This window comes from Aspergillus luchuensis, chromosome 8 (assembly GCF_016861625.1).
Source record: "Aspergillus luchuensis IFO 4308 DNA, chromosome 8, nearly complete sequence".
In the NCBI taxonomy this organism is placed as follows: Eukaryota; Fungi; Ascomycota; class Eurotiomycetes; order Eurotiales; family Aspergillaceae; genus Aspergillus; species Aspergillus luchuensis.
The window spans coordinates 266,420-280,281 of record NC_054856.1 but is presented as its reverse complement, the minus strand read 5'-3'; the positions used below and the strand labels follow the sequence as shown (position 1 = coordinate 280,281).

Here is a 13,862-nt window from a genome sequence, read left to right as displayed (position 1 = left end):
CTGTTGACGTCGATGGTGCGCCTCGTCCCATCCCGGTGGGCCTCCCACTGCCCATCTGACACCATCATCCATACAGTAAAGGTAATGTGAAGTAAAACCACCACCGCATCCTATCCTCTCTCTCTCTGCCTTTCCTCCACACCAGAAAAAGCCACACCAAAACCATACCATACCATCCCCATCCCCAATCCTACTAGGTCAAACGTCTTGTTCATTCTCCTTCTATTCTTCTTATCTTCTTCTTACCTTGACCCCCTTCCGGATTCATCACTCTTCCATATTTCCTTTTCCCTTACATCTTTTCTCTACCTTTCTTTACCTTCCCTTTCTCCCTCCTCTTCCTCCTCCTCCTCTCTCTCCTCTCCTCTATTTCCCTACAAATTATCCATGCCCTATTCCTACCTGACTGGTTCTGATGTTGCAAGATCCCTTTCCCCACCATCTCAAGATCGAGTAAAGCAACAATCTTCATTGCCAAATGTGGTGGCCATGGATCTCAATAAACGCCTGTTCCATCTCGATATCGAGAATAAGCCCCAAGCTCAACCTGTCAACTTCTCCATGGTAACCACACCACCGGATGATGAGGATGATGACGAGGTGAATCATCTTAAACTCAAGGTCGAGTCGAAGCAATCTCCTCACGAGCATGACAAGCCGCATCCCCGTGAAAAGAACATGCCCGATACCGATGTGCAGCAATCTCCAGCGGCTCTAGGTCGAATATATCGCTACACCCCCATTCCCAGCGTCATTCTTGATCCTTCATTACATGTAGTGGAGGTATCTAATTCCCACGTGGCGTTCGCCGGGCTATCGAGGGAGCTGTTACTCGGCCGGTTCATCTGTGACGTCTGTCCACGCATACTGCCCGCCATAGATATTGCTATTCTGTTTGGCGCATTGCGCGCCGCCATCACGACGCAGGACGTCCAGTCGATCGACAAAATTTGTATAGATGATGCTAGCGCTTGCTATACTCTTCGCATCACCCCTATATTTGAAAACTCTAATTTGTTATACATTGTTCTGGAGGCACTTGATATCTCCAAGCGTCAGATTAAATCAGTGTCCAAATCCCATGGGTCTTACTCCAATGAGACCTACAAAGTCCTGCTTGACACGGTCAAGGACTATGCCATCTTCATGCTCGACACACATGGCCATATTGTAACTTGGAACACGGGAGCAGCCCTGCTGAAAGGGTACTCGGCCAAGGAAATCATCGGACGCCACTTTTCCACCTTCTATAGCCTGGAGGATCGCATGGCGGATAAGCCCGGCAAAGAATTGGAGGTATGTCTTCGGGAGGGCAAAGTGGAAGACGAAGGCTGGCGGTACCGCAAGGATGGTTCTAGGTTTTGGGCCAACGTCTTGATCACTCCTATGTACGCTCTGGGCCGCCATATTGGCTTCACCAAGGTCACCCGCGACTTGACGGAACGCAATGCAGCCGAAGCCCGCATGATCGCGGCCTTTGAAGAATCATCGAGGTTGAAGACTGATTTCCTTGCCAACATGAGTCATGAGATTCGCACGCCCATGAACGGCATGCTTTTAGCCCTCACATCGCTGATGGCCACGGACATGAACGAACAGCAGCGCGAATATTCCTCTATCATCGAAGATTCGACCAACGTCTTGCTCCAAGTCATCAATGACGTCCTCGACTATTCCAAGTTGTCCTCGGGGTCTTTCACTCTACATCCCGATACTTTCAGTGTCGACAGTATCACAAACGCGGTCGTGCGTAACTGCAAGGGCGCTTTGAAACCCGGCGTTCAACTGACCAGCTTCATCCCACCCAACTTTCCGTCCCAGGTCGAGGGTGATCCGCTGCGGTATCGTCAGGTCCTCCAGAATCTTATCAGCAATGCAGTCAAGTTCACCGAGGAGGGCTACGTCAAGATTAACACCACTTTCTCCGAAGATGCGGAGGACCCCAATGTATATAACATCCGGACCGAGGTTGCGGATACGGGAGTTGGTGTTCCCGAAGATGCTATTGGCTCGTTGTTCACACCGTTCACACGCTTCGCCGAGTCTGGTTCGAAGAGATATCAAGGAACTGGCCTCGGCTTATCGATCTGCAAGAGTTTGGCCGAACTCATGGACGGCAGTGTCGGATACCGGCCCAATCCTGAGAGAAAGGGCAGTATCTTCTGGGTCACGGCCAAGATGCGTCGGGTGAGCGTGACGCCGCCCGCTAGAACGACTGGGACACCCGTTGAAGACGTCGGTGATATCGAACGAAAGATCCATGACATTGCTCCTCACAAACACGTTCTCCTGGTTGAGGACAACCTGGTCAACCAAATGATGATGCTCAAGCTTCTCCAGAACATGGGCTTCGCGCGAATTGATACAGCATGGGATGGAGCAGAGGCGGTTCGACTGGTCAAGCAGCAGCCTTTATCCTACAATACAATTCTTATGGATATCGGCATGCCGGTGCTGGACGGTGTTCAGGCGACACGCCAGATACGGCAAATGGAACTAGCGATGCCCATCATTGCGCTTACAGGGAACGTTATGCCAGGAGATATAGAGCATTATATGAAGCAGGGAATGAGCGATCACATCGGGAAACCAATCCATCAGAAACAGTTAATGCGTTTGCTCTGGAAGTGGATGGGGACATGATGGCCTGACAAGCCTGCCCTCTCTTATTCTCTCAGCAATTGCCTGACTACAAGCAACTGTCCCAGATGTGCCATTGTACCAGCGACCTCTGACATGCTTCACGCGCACACCTTTTGTTTGTTCTCGGAGGCCGACTAAAGTCTGGCTCCGAACAATAAACCGAGCATTACTGACACGGCTTTCGTGTTTGACTAACCTGCCCATCACACCGCAAAGCAGTGCGCTCCGGGGCAGTCGACGTGACGAGTCCAGATGCTCAAGAACAGAGAACCAACCCTGTAAAATGGATTGGTTTCCAAGACTACAATATGCAAGACTCATGATCTTCTCTTCTCATGACGCTTACGATGGGAACATACTACCTCAGTTTATGAATAGAGCATTCGATACCACCATACCATACCATACCATTTCTGTACTGTATTGGCTAATCTAACAAAATTCCAGGCTATCAGCACTGCTGGGCGATGACTGATGGATCAACCTGGATACAATATTTTGGGATATGTTTATTGGGTAAATGAAAAGTGTCGTTACCATTTGCATTCCATTGTTCTTGTAGGGGAAGCATCTATTACCTGTATAGTAAGTTAGTAGGTAGCGCCTTGTCTGGCTCATGGACAGTATACCAGATATATTACACTGCGTCGCTCCTCAACTTCCATCCATCTTGCTCTCTTCTCTTGTCCCAAACTTTAAAGCAGCATGTTAACTTCAAGTCGAATACATCTCTATAGTTAGTCAGCTACACTGGCTGTTACTAGTTAGTTTTGATGTCATCATACTGGAGGCGCGGGGGGCGGGGAACGGGAAAGGGGGGACGTGCGCTGCTGCACGACACTACTTTGGGTATTGGGAATGGGCTGGCTGGGTGTGGCTTAGATACTAAGTAGTACTTTTAGTATGATGTGTGTGTGACTGGTCATGTTGAATGTACTCCCGTACATGTAGTAGTTGGTTTAATTTAGTTACTTACTTACTCCGTATGCATGCATGTTGTATGCATGATGTAGTATGTATGTATGGGAGGGAGGGGGGCTGGTTCAAGGGGCTCCGCCCGACTTATGATATAATCAGTTATATTTATGTTTACTGTGAAGAGGGGATGTTGGTTGATCTTTGATTTATTTATTTATTAATTTTTGTCGAAAAATCAGCAACAATGATCTTCTATTATTATATTATGTCCATGAACTTAGTGGCAGGGACCCCGCTCAATCATGGTTAGATGATGATGAGAAAACACACTCGTTAACTTTATAATAATAATGTCCATCCTGACCCGTCTCACTCCTGGCTATGCTGCAGCCTTGGGCTTGATGCTTTCATATGAATGACTAAAATAGTAAAGGGAAAAAATAAACAACAAGGATGATGAAAGATGAATACATAAGATGCCGAGTAGACATAAGCACCGGACAAAAAAATGTAAATAAAATAGATACTCCGTAATAAAGGGGCAAAGAAGATGTTAAAATTCTGTTCTTGAACAAGGTCCAAACAAGGCTGTCGTAAATGTTCCCGTTCATACAATATAAACAAACCCCATGAGAGATTTTCATACAGTCCACGTGAGAAGTGGATTGTGGATTGGGAGATACATGAATCTCCACGGGAATGGAGATACTCCTGAAATGATAATTCAGTTCTTGGAGTTGACGGGCTTGCCGTTGATCAGCACCTGCGGAGTTTGGTTCTCCTTGCCACGTGCAGTCACGGTGGTTCCCTCAACGCCGGTAGCAAGGGTGGCGTGGGTGTTCGTGTCCGGCACAGGGACTTCCTCCTCCTCCGAGTCTTCGTCTTCGCTTCTTTCGTCCTTCTTGACGTTGGTGAAGATGTAGTTCTTCAGGATGCGCAGGATCAGGAAAAGCCAGAAGAGGTTCACGGCTTGCAGACTGGCCAACAAGGCAAAAGTAATGTACTGACTGATCCAGCACTTGTACTGTTGAGTCTCCCAGTTCAGCTCGAACGGTCCAACCGTGCGGAACTCGGTCAACACAGCCCAGAGGATCTTGAGGTTCAAATAATGGCGAAGGTAGATCCACATCCCCACAAACATACCAAAGTAAGGGACAGTGATGATGTGGTCGAGGTAGTTCAAGGTCTTGGAGGTCTGCATGGCAATTCGATCAGTAAGAAGAACAGAAAAAGTGTAGACTTCGGATTCGGTTACTCACAGCAAGGAAGAAGTCCGAGATGTCGTGCGTGATGTAGACGGCGATACCCATGTAGGTGAAGTGGAAGCGATAACTCAAGCCGATCAAAGCCAGAGTGATGATGTGGTGTCCCACCAGCTCCTTGAAATCCTTGCGCGGCTTCTCCAGCTGCAGCATCAGGACAATCGCCTGCTGGGCCCAGTAACTAGCCTCGAGCAGATAGAATGCCTTGAACAACCCTTCGTGCTCCCGGTGGGGGAACCCTTCGAACATGGCCGTAGTGTTGAAATACCAGATATCCGACCGGCTCATGACGTACAGACCAAATGGACCGAAGATGCCAAAGTAGATCGCAGTGTAGACTTGCTCCATGAAACGAGCAGTCTTACCCCGGCCCCGAATCCCACAGTAGACGGCGAAAGGCCGGATCAGGCGCTGCATCAAGAATTCCCGAGTAAATGACAGAACAATCGTGTAGAACGAAACAAAAGTGATATCCTTGGGACCCTTTCCATACATGATCGGACCACCGGGGACCTTCGGAGGCAGAGGATAAGACAAGAAGATGGCGCTATGCATGGGATTGGACTCGGTCGGGTTGATGGCGTAGAGCGACAAAAGAACGACGAGCATGAGGAGAGGTAGAAGCCAAGTATGCTTGAGACACACATCCTTGAAGCGACGGAGCGGGGACTTCTTGCGGCGCTTCGTATGCGGCTTGGAAAGTTTCTCGGCGGATTGATTCTGCAAGGCCTGGGGGAGGAGTGAGCGGGGGAATGGAGAACCCCAGCGAAAGTCGACTTCGAGTCGTAAGAGATTCATACCTTGTCCCATTTAGGCGCTTCGGTTTCAATGGGGCTGACTTCGTTCATGGTGGACATGGCGGGAGCGGTGGTGTCTCCCCGAATATCCGCCCCCAGGTTACTGGACCTTCTCCGTACACGAGCCATGATTGTATCGTCCGAATATTCTGTTGATTATTCTCGACGATCGAGTGGTCACCGTTCTCACTATTTATCGATTAGAGCGAGAGAGGGGAAGAGAGTGAGACCGGACAAGATACCGAGCGGAGCGGAATGGGCGAAACGAGGATCAAGAGTAGAAGAACCTCGGCGATCGATTTGGAGAAGGATCGGATGGGTTTGATAGGGAGGGACTCGAATAAAACCCCAAGACAAATAGTATTACAAAAAAAAAAAAAAGGAAGGAGACGAAGCGAATAAATAGAGAAGAAAAAAGAAGTGAGAAATTGGACGGGGGAAGGGAAAAAAAGACAGGCTGGAGGAGAGCGACAGCGAGGAGAGAGAGAGAGAGTGAGAGAGAGTTGAGCGGGTTGATGTCAGTCGTGCGAAGGATCCACTTTCTGTTGGCCAGGGGTTCCCTTTTTTCTTTCTTTCTTACTTTTTTTTCTTTTTTTCTCCACCGGCTCCTCTCTTTTCCTCCCAACCAGCCCATGGATGATCGTCGGCTTTGCCGGACCATCCCCAAATCATCCTTTTCTCATCTTAGCTTGCAAATCATAATCGTTCATATTTTATGATCGCAGTTACATAACGCACATACACACAAATCGGATATGTTAGTATCCTCTAGTCCGGGCAACGGAACGAATACGACCGAGTTCCCGACCCCATCGAGGCTACCTTGGATCTGAGGCAAGATTCGTTTGTGATACTAGCCCCCGATCCCCGTGCAACTAAAATCTACCTACATAGGGGGGGCTTTTCAGTTCCAGAATAAGCTACCACCGCCACACCCTTGCTCCGTGCGGAGTCGTATTCTCGCCAAATCCTTTGGCTGGTCCGAATTGGAAGACCTTGCGATGAGTACGGAGTAGTTTCACCAATGGGCTGGGGTTGAGGAGATGAATGTACGTGTTCTCCAGGGAGAAAGGCCACGATGACATACGAAGAACACTGCCTAAGCCTCATTGCGAGTGACTTTCCACTAGTATTCAACACGAAAATAAGCAGAACTCACGACCGCCTCTGCCGGTCTAGAGCGGATAAATCCTCCGTAATCGAAAGTCTACGAGAACCATACCAAATTCCAGCTTGGCTCGCATAGTCAGCCTTCACCTCTATTCTGGACCTGTTCATAACGGCGTGGCTATCTACAAAGTTCCCATCTTCCGTCCCCAGCCTCTGAATCCAGGGAGTAGTAACCAGCCTTGCCGTCGACAGCGAACAGCGAATTGCATTTCCAGGTTGTCACCGAGAACCATTGTCAGCCTCGGTATACCGCATCCACTATTCATAGTACTGAGATCTGCAACTGCGGCGATGAATTCTGCAGTCGCATGCCAGACTAGCCTCAATATTAGACAGGAGTGGAGATCACTTTCCCTACCCAAGACGGTAATTAAGTAGTAAGTGCTAAGGGGGTTAACCATTTGTTTCAGTCGCACTGGCTTGTAAATCGAACCGAACAATGAGGTGTATATCATCTGTAGCCAGCTAAAATTCTTATAATAAGAACAATCATAAGCAAATATCCAGTCAATGATGAAAGTAACCCAGGGCTTACCGAGAAAAGAAGCTCCGTTGCTGGGGTAGCCGCGCCGGTAAACGCGTTAAGTGGTTTTTGCCCGCGAATCGATCTTGACCGCATCGGTCCAACTTGGATCAATCATGCACGATGCTGCTGATGATGCCTGACATTTGACATCTGCCTGCTCCAGAAGATATGAGGATCTATCCGCCACATTCCTCTTTGCTCAAGCTCAGATGCAGTCAGCCCTCGACTGCTGCACCCCTGGAATCCTCACCCTCCTCTTCCCCGATCCATCACCGCTGTCTCCCCGATGCCACTTCGTCAACCCGCTTCCCCGCTCTCCTTGGAAACAATCTCGCCTTCCCCGCCAGACCTCGACTCCGATCCTCTTATCGCTTCCGACGATGATCTAGATGAAGGCGACCGGGCTGCTCGGGATCAGCGCATAGAGAAGCTGGCCCAGGCCTATTGCCATGGCACCCCACTTTTCATCTTGTCCGCTTCACTTCGCGGACCCTTCGACAACGGATGGACCAACCCCTGGAGGAAAGACAGGCAAAAGACTGGTGGCCATATACGGACAGGAGGGAAGCATTTGGAACATCCGGAAAGACCTATTATCCCAGAGACAGTGCCGCAGAAACGGCCCCTATACCGCGAATCGCTAGGCATATCTCGCTCCAAGTCTGCTGTTCCTCTTTCCGATCCATCATATTCCACGAAGGATAGAGAGTCTCAAGGTGGCACTACGGGGGAACCGTCGTCCAAACGGCCACGAGATAGCCGTGGTCGGACATCAAGCTCGAACAATACACCAAAGCCAGTCGCACTGCACAAGAGGACAATTGAGACAAGTGGACACTCGGATGCGTTGACCCCATTCCAGCATACAGAGCAAAGCTGGCTGAAGAGGGACCGTGCGGAAATCAACTTCCGGAAAGTCGATCCACCCACTTCTCCTACAACTACGATATCGTCTCGATATCGGGAAGGAGGGCATTACACAATACAAGTGCCGGGCACAGATTATCGAGTCACAACGAAGAATCTTATAAGAGCAAGTACAGGCTCTCGAGACGAGACTACCTTTGACAGTCGTGTGCCGGACAGTGTCAAAGCTCAACTCACCAGCAGACACCCTGGTGTCCGACCAGAGATGGAGGACCTCGAGAACTCGATTTGTGTACTTTCGTCAACTTCCCACCTGTCGAAGTTTGAATTTCGTCGTAGGAAGCGCTCCGCTGATCCGGAACATAGCACCACCTCACCAGTCCCGGTGCACGCGGATAATGAACAGATATCTCATCAGACAACTGCTGTCGAAGACAGCCGGGTCTCAAGTCAACCCGCACCAGTACCTCCAAACACAACTTCAATGCTGGCCATTGAAGCCGATGTGCGTATGACCGAAGACAATCCGCACAATATAAACGTATCCGACCGTTCTGGTACTGTTGATCACCCGGGAAACTCTCAGTCACGGAAAGTATCATCAACCACCACCGCTGAAGGTGTCAATATCAGCGATAAATACCCCTCTGCCCAGCGAGTGCCGGCAAATCCAGCTCTGGCTGAAAATGTCACTTCACTGCAAACGATCTCCGCGGCGAAGCCCAATTCAGAATGCGATAACGACACCATTCCGGACCCACAGTTCAACACACAGGCAGCGCTCTTGCATGCGCAGAAATCCTTCCAAAATGATCTGGAGAGCCAAGTTCCTAACCCAGGAGAAACTCACAACCAACCCTCATCACCCGCCAACGACATCACCCCCTTTCATCGAATGAACACCAGCAGAGTTGGTAAATATTCCCGAGCCAGACCTCCAGGAACTGCACATATGCCAATGAGCACACAATGCATCATCGACGCCGTCACGCCCTTCACCTTTAGTACAGAAAAGAAAGCCAGGTCTCGATTTATTTCGCCTCAGATGCCATCGTCGAGTAGGATGGACCGAGGAACTGCCACCCCGAATACAGGCTCACCATTGTCCTCGGAACCGGAAGACGAGGACGAGGATGAAGAAGACGAAGACGAAGACCCAACCATCCTCCCGCTCAAATCCCCTGCCGCCCAACAACAAACCCCAGACGACACCCAACAAGGCAGCGCATTGCCAATGGCTTTGTCAAACTCCCATCCTACCACCATCCAAGACGGTCAAGGTGTCGCCCCTGGCCCGGACAGCTTTAACCTAAGCCAGGCGATTGCCGACGCGGGGAGCTGGTTACAGCAGAGCTTCGACATCAATCATGAAATCCAGCAGTACAAGAGCAGCGCCAAGTCGAGACCGTCGTCTTCGGCGGGGATTAGTCGCTCGGCAGTAACGTTGGATAGGTGAAAGTTGGGAGTTATTACATGCATAGCAGGCGTACTGGGCTTTGTTTTCTAAACTTTTATTATTTACTAAGGGGTGGGTATATATATGTCTTTGTGGTTTATTCTATTACATGCCTTTATGCCCTAGCGTTGCACTAGCAGTGTTCTATTTTACTTGGGGCAGCGCGACTTGATATCCTTGTATATACTAGGTCATAGATGGTTTCCGACATGGATACTCACATGTTTCATTTGTGCATAAGTAGGTTGCAGAGAATAAACCTCCTGCTACTAAATAGAAGCTTGTCTATACAGTCTTGGACATCAAATATAAGGTCAGTATGATCGATTCTTAATTTGTTTAGAAGGCCAAGTCTTCCAGTTCTTGTAACCGAAACAGAAAATAGTCGAAATGAGGCACCGAGGGCGCCAACCCCCCTTTCACAGGAAAAGCATTGACTCCAGCGCAACAAGTCTCTAACAAAGGCCAGTCTCGCCCTTAATATCCACAGGCTTACTGAGGAAAACCCGAGTAAACAACTCCACCGGTGCCTTATCCCTCCATTCAAAGCTGTAAAGCTTCGACTGTCTAATCACCAGCTTCCCCTGGTACATACATGCAGCGAAGATTCTGGCATGTTGTGGAAGAACACATGAGATGAGCAGAACAGGAAAGGTTTCCTCGTCAGGGAACATAGCTTTGCATGGCTGGGGTAAAACCTCTTTATACTCTTCCCCGGCGTCTTCATGGTCATAAAGTTCTTCCCGTTCTGACTCTGAATCTACCTTTGGTTGAAGTGCACGTCCTCGCATGGCAATAACCAATGCGCTGAACTCGGAGTAGAGAATGGAGCCGTCGTCGTGAGCTACGGCCGTTCTATCGAGGAGGTGGAGGGCTAGATGGGGGTAGCATTTTCCGTTAATGGGCTCGGGCTTGGGCTCTAGTACGTAGCAAGCTTCCCACCAGCCTCTTTCACCGTATGGCCATGAAAGGCTCGCTTCTAAGTAGAAGGTACTGTCGGGTGCTCTGATATAGATACTCTGTTAGTGGGGGGGTTAAGCTGTACAAGTCAACTGAGAGGGGACCCTTACTTACTCAACGATCTGAAGATGTTGGTGAGACACTGCTTTACGGGTTGCATAGTCGGAAATAAGGTCGGAGATCTGGCGGCAACAGTTGGGATCTTGGCTGTCTTGCTCGGTTATGTCGAAGAAATGGCGCAATTTGGCGGGATCAGGTGGGAATTGCTTCAAGTCGGCTGGCTGCATGGGTTCAAAGTAGAGAGGGGGAACCGCTTCCTCATTCAAGTGCTCGAAATCAAAGTTCATCACGTGTTCGACATTCTCTAGATTGTGAAGATCTATTTGGCCGTTCTCGGACACGCTGGTTCGGAGTTTCATGACATGCTCGTAGAGCTTGTCGAGAATCTGGATAGCCGTACAAGAGGTTGGAGACATTGTGCTTAAATGGTGGTGGAAAGATGTCTCGGCTATGAGGATGATGTTCCAGTAATATTAGTAGTGAGCCTGGATGGCAATGATATTATGCCCAGTCAATACTGACGAGACACAATCACAGTTGCTTCAATGCTCTGTCAGCTGCTGGTCAGGGCATGCAGGACTCTGCTGGCGGATATGTTGGCTATCGAGTTGAAACTGACAATGAGGGCATGTAAGGAATCATTGGGACAGACCTCTTACTATTTATATACTCAGCTTTGGGAGACTATCGTACATACTATTCACCTTATGCAATTGCTGTTGTGCTCATCGGTTAATGGAGGACCGTGACTGGCATCTGCCGCTTAAGGAAAGTAGTTGTGGATTGCCTTACAACGTCACGGGGAGCCATGGCAACTTCAGAAACGAAAAGACTAGTGGACAGAGAGTAAATAAATACAGGAGACTTATTCAACTGAATATGGGGAAAGGTGAGAAAATTAAGAAGAAAAGAAAGAAGAAAAAGAAAAAGAAAAAGAAAGAATGGATAATAGTAGACTTGCCCCTCTAGTGCTGAAATCGTATCCAGGATCATACCGGGTATCTATCCATTATACAGTGATACATGGAGGCAATATAGCTAATACTTAGACTCTATCCTAGTCGTGTTATCTTCCTTGTAGGACACAATATATATTAGTATGCATTGTTGTAGTACATATTCGCTAATATACTTCTCTGGACGGGGGTTGGTGCCTCCAGCTCAACCGTACATTTGACATGCATACGTAGCTACCAGCAGATATACTTCGGTACTAGCCATATCGATGAACAATGTACTCATTGAAGTGGTATGGGCAGGGCTACTCTCGACAACCCTAGAGGGCCACAAAGAAAATAGGTACATACAAAGCTTAAAGAAGACAAAGAAGCGATAGACACGGTTTATCTGAAAAGACCGTGCATCAACCAAGGATCAAACAACAGCTCCTTTGCAGTTGCTCTTTCTTCCGGCAACCAGCAAAGCATGCGCCTCAGGAATCGCAGGAAGTCTTCCTTTTCGTCGTCTTCAAGTCTTTCTTCCAGAGTCTCGAGATCGTGATCCGGAATTGGAACTGGACCTTTCCATTGGCCTAGAAGCAAAAAGGGCGTTACTACTTCTAGTGCCTTTACACGACGGCTCGAACATGGGAGGGTTGTACAAACCGTTGGCATCCCAGAATTGGGGCGACTTCGCGCTTCGGGCGAGAAACTCTGCAGGAGGCCTTCCTAGAACAGCTTGCATTTCTGCTAAATGCTGTCCATCATCCAGCTTTCCTTCGTCATTTCGGGCCCTGAAAAGGTGACAATGTTCGAAAAGATCCCAAATCTTCGGCTACTGTCAGCCTCATAACAGAAACAAGTTCCGAGCTAACAAATCACTTACTACCATCCCGACATTCCAAATGTCAACCTTGTTGTCCCAGTTCATATTCAGGATGACTTCCGGTGCGCGATAGATATCAGGCATGATATCACCCGTTTGATTGTCTACCCCCAATCGACCCTCGCCCAAGTCACAGAGCACAGGGGTGCCAAAGGAAATAGGGAGTGGTCGTGAGACGTAGATTGTACGATCTGAGAGAGACTTTCGGGGTACAGGACCTTCAACCTCCGCTTCTTCAAAACGCGATAAGATTGAAGTATCTTTGATACCAAGAAGAATGTTATTTGGTTGGATGTCTGCAGTACTAGTCAATCCTGCCCAAGAGCAAGTCTAACCGTGGCAGGTTAATATTTCGCGTGAGAAACTTGGTGACTGACCTGTATGTATGACGTGTGCTTCGGTATGAAGGAAGTCTAGAGCCGCGAGGATATTTCGCATAGTTGTTCTCACCATAGAGCTGCTCATGACCTTACCAGGGAGGAGTGGCATGAGCTGGTCGAGGCTTATGCCCAGCGGCGGATGCACCAGGCATGTATGATTTCTATGCCCATCAGGATTCCGAACCTGAAATGTTTCAATCAACGATCGCAGACATGACTGGCCTGCGTGATCGGACTGTGTTGTTTTTAGGTGGTTATAAATCTCAATCTCCTGAGAGACGGATGTTGAGGTAATGTAAACCTTAAGTGCTACATAACAGTGACCCCTATCTCGATGAGATTAACTTCAAAAAATGATGTATCAGTAGACCTACAGTAAATCACGGCATAACCACACTGTCGCAGTTGATCCATAGCCAAGCTTGCCGACCACCTGATACCGATGGTTGAAAACTTCACCAATACGGACTGGATAGAACTTCTCGGGTTTATAAGTTGGAATATTTTCTTCTTCAACCAGGAAAGAAGGTTCGATGTTCTCCCATCCAGAACTGGGGAAGACTCGGGGTTCTGAGCGGGACCGAAGATCAGTTATAGTGCGCGCGCTTGGCCTTATATATGATATTCTTGCAATTGATGAATATTTTGGTATGCAAACAGATGAGTGGTACTGTTTATATAGCCGGTAGAATTGTCGCCTTGGCTCCATGGTGGTTTGGTGGTCAAGTTGATTGCTTCCTGAGGGTTTGTTTTGGCCGAATTCGGATGTCACATGCTTGGCTGGATATATCACCATTTATCAATCGGATTATGTCTCCTTTGTCAGCCATAATGACTTCTACAAGCAGGAATAGTCGTGGAATGTGCTCAGATGCAATTCGGGCTTTGGTTGACTCGGTTCCAATCGCTCAGGGCAATTGTTGCGTACTTTTAAAAGTCTGGTACTTAGTATATATATATACATACTGCCTTGTATTATCGGCATATCACCTTTTTAGC

At 48.5% G+C, this 13,862-nt stretch overlaps 5 protein-coding genes across 5 annotated transcripts; 2 read left to right on the top strand and 3 right to left on the bottom strand.

Annotated features, from left to right (window-relative positions):
- Window positions 1–387: 387 nt before the first annotated feature.
- fos-1 (sensor histidine kinase/response regulator Fos-1/TcsA) lies at window positions 388–2,643 on the top strand (the record flags this gene model as incomplete). The annotated part of the gene is made up of 1 exon (XM_041681083.1): window positions 388–2,643. The coding sequence occupies one exon, from the start codon at window positions 388–390 to the stop codon at window positions 2,641–2,643; it is 2,256 nt and encodes a 751-aa protein (XP_041548061.1).
- A 1,642-nt stretch (window positions 2,644–4,285) lies between these two features.
- AKAW2_80099S (TLC domain-containing protein) lies at window positions 4,286–5,633 on the bottom strand (the record flags this gene model as incomplete). The annotated part of the gene is made up of 2 exons (XM_041681082.1): window positions 4,286–4,756; window positions 4,821–5,633. The coding sequence occupies 2 exons, from the start codon at window positions 5,631–5,633 to the stop codon at window positions 4,286–4,288; spliced, it is 1,284 nt and encodes a 427-aa protein (XP_041548060.1).
- Window positions 5,634–7,602: 1,969 nt separating this feature from the next.
- On the top strand, window positions 7,603–9,639 carry AKAW2_80098A (uncharacterized protein; the record flags this gene model as incomplete). Its single annotated transcript, XM_041681081.1, has 1 exon — window positions 7,603–9,639. One exon carries the CDS (start codon window positions 7,603–7,605, stop codon window positions 9,637–9,639), a length of 2,037 nt encoding a protein of 678 aa, XP_041548059.1.
- A 455-nt stretch (window positions 9,640–10,094) lies between these two features.
- AKAW2_80097S (uncharacterized protein) lies at window positions 10,095–11,075 on the bottom strand (the record flags this gene model as incomplete). Its single annotated transcript, XM_041681080.1, has 2 exons — window positions 10,095–10,644; window positions 10,714–11,075. 2 exons carry the CDS (start codon window positions 11,073–11,075, stop codon window positions 10,095–10,097), a joined length of 912 nt encoding a protein of 303 aa, XP_041548058.1.
- A 927-nt stretch (window positions 11,076–12,002) lies between these two features.
- Window positions 12,003–13,572, bottom strand: AKAW2_80096S (uncharacterized protein; the record flags this gene model as incomplete). Its single annotated transcript, XM_041681079.1, has 5 exons — window positions 12,003–12,190; window positions 12,264–12,426; window positions 12,484–12,779; window positions 12,861–13,189; window positions 13,238–13,572. 5 exons carry the CDS (start codon window positions 13,570–13,572, stop codon window positions 12,003–12,005), a joined length of 1,311 nt encoding a protein of 436 aa, XP_041548057.1.
- Window positions 13,573–13,862: the final 290 nt, after the last annotated feature.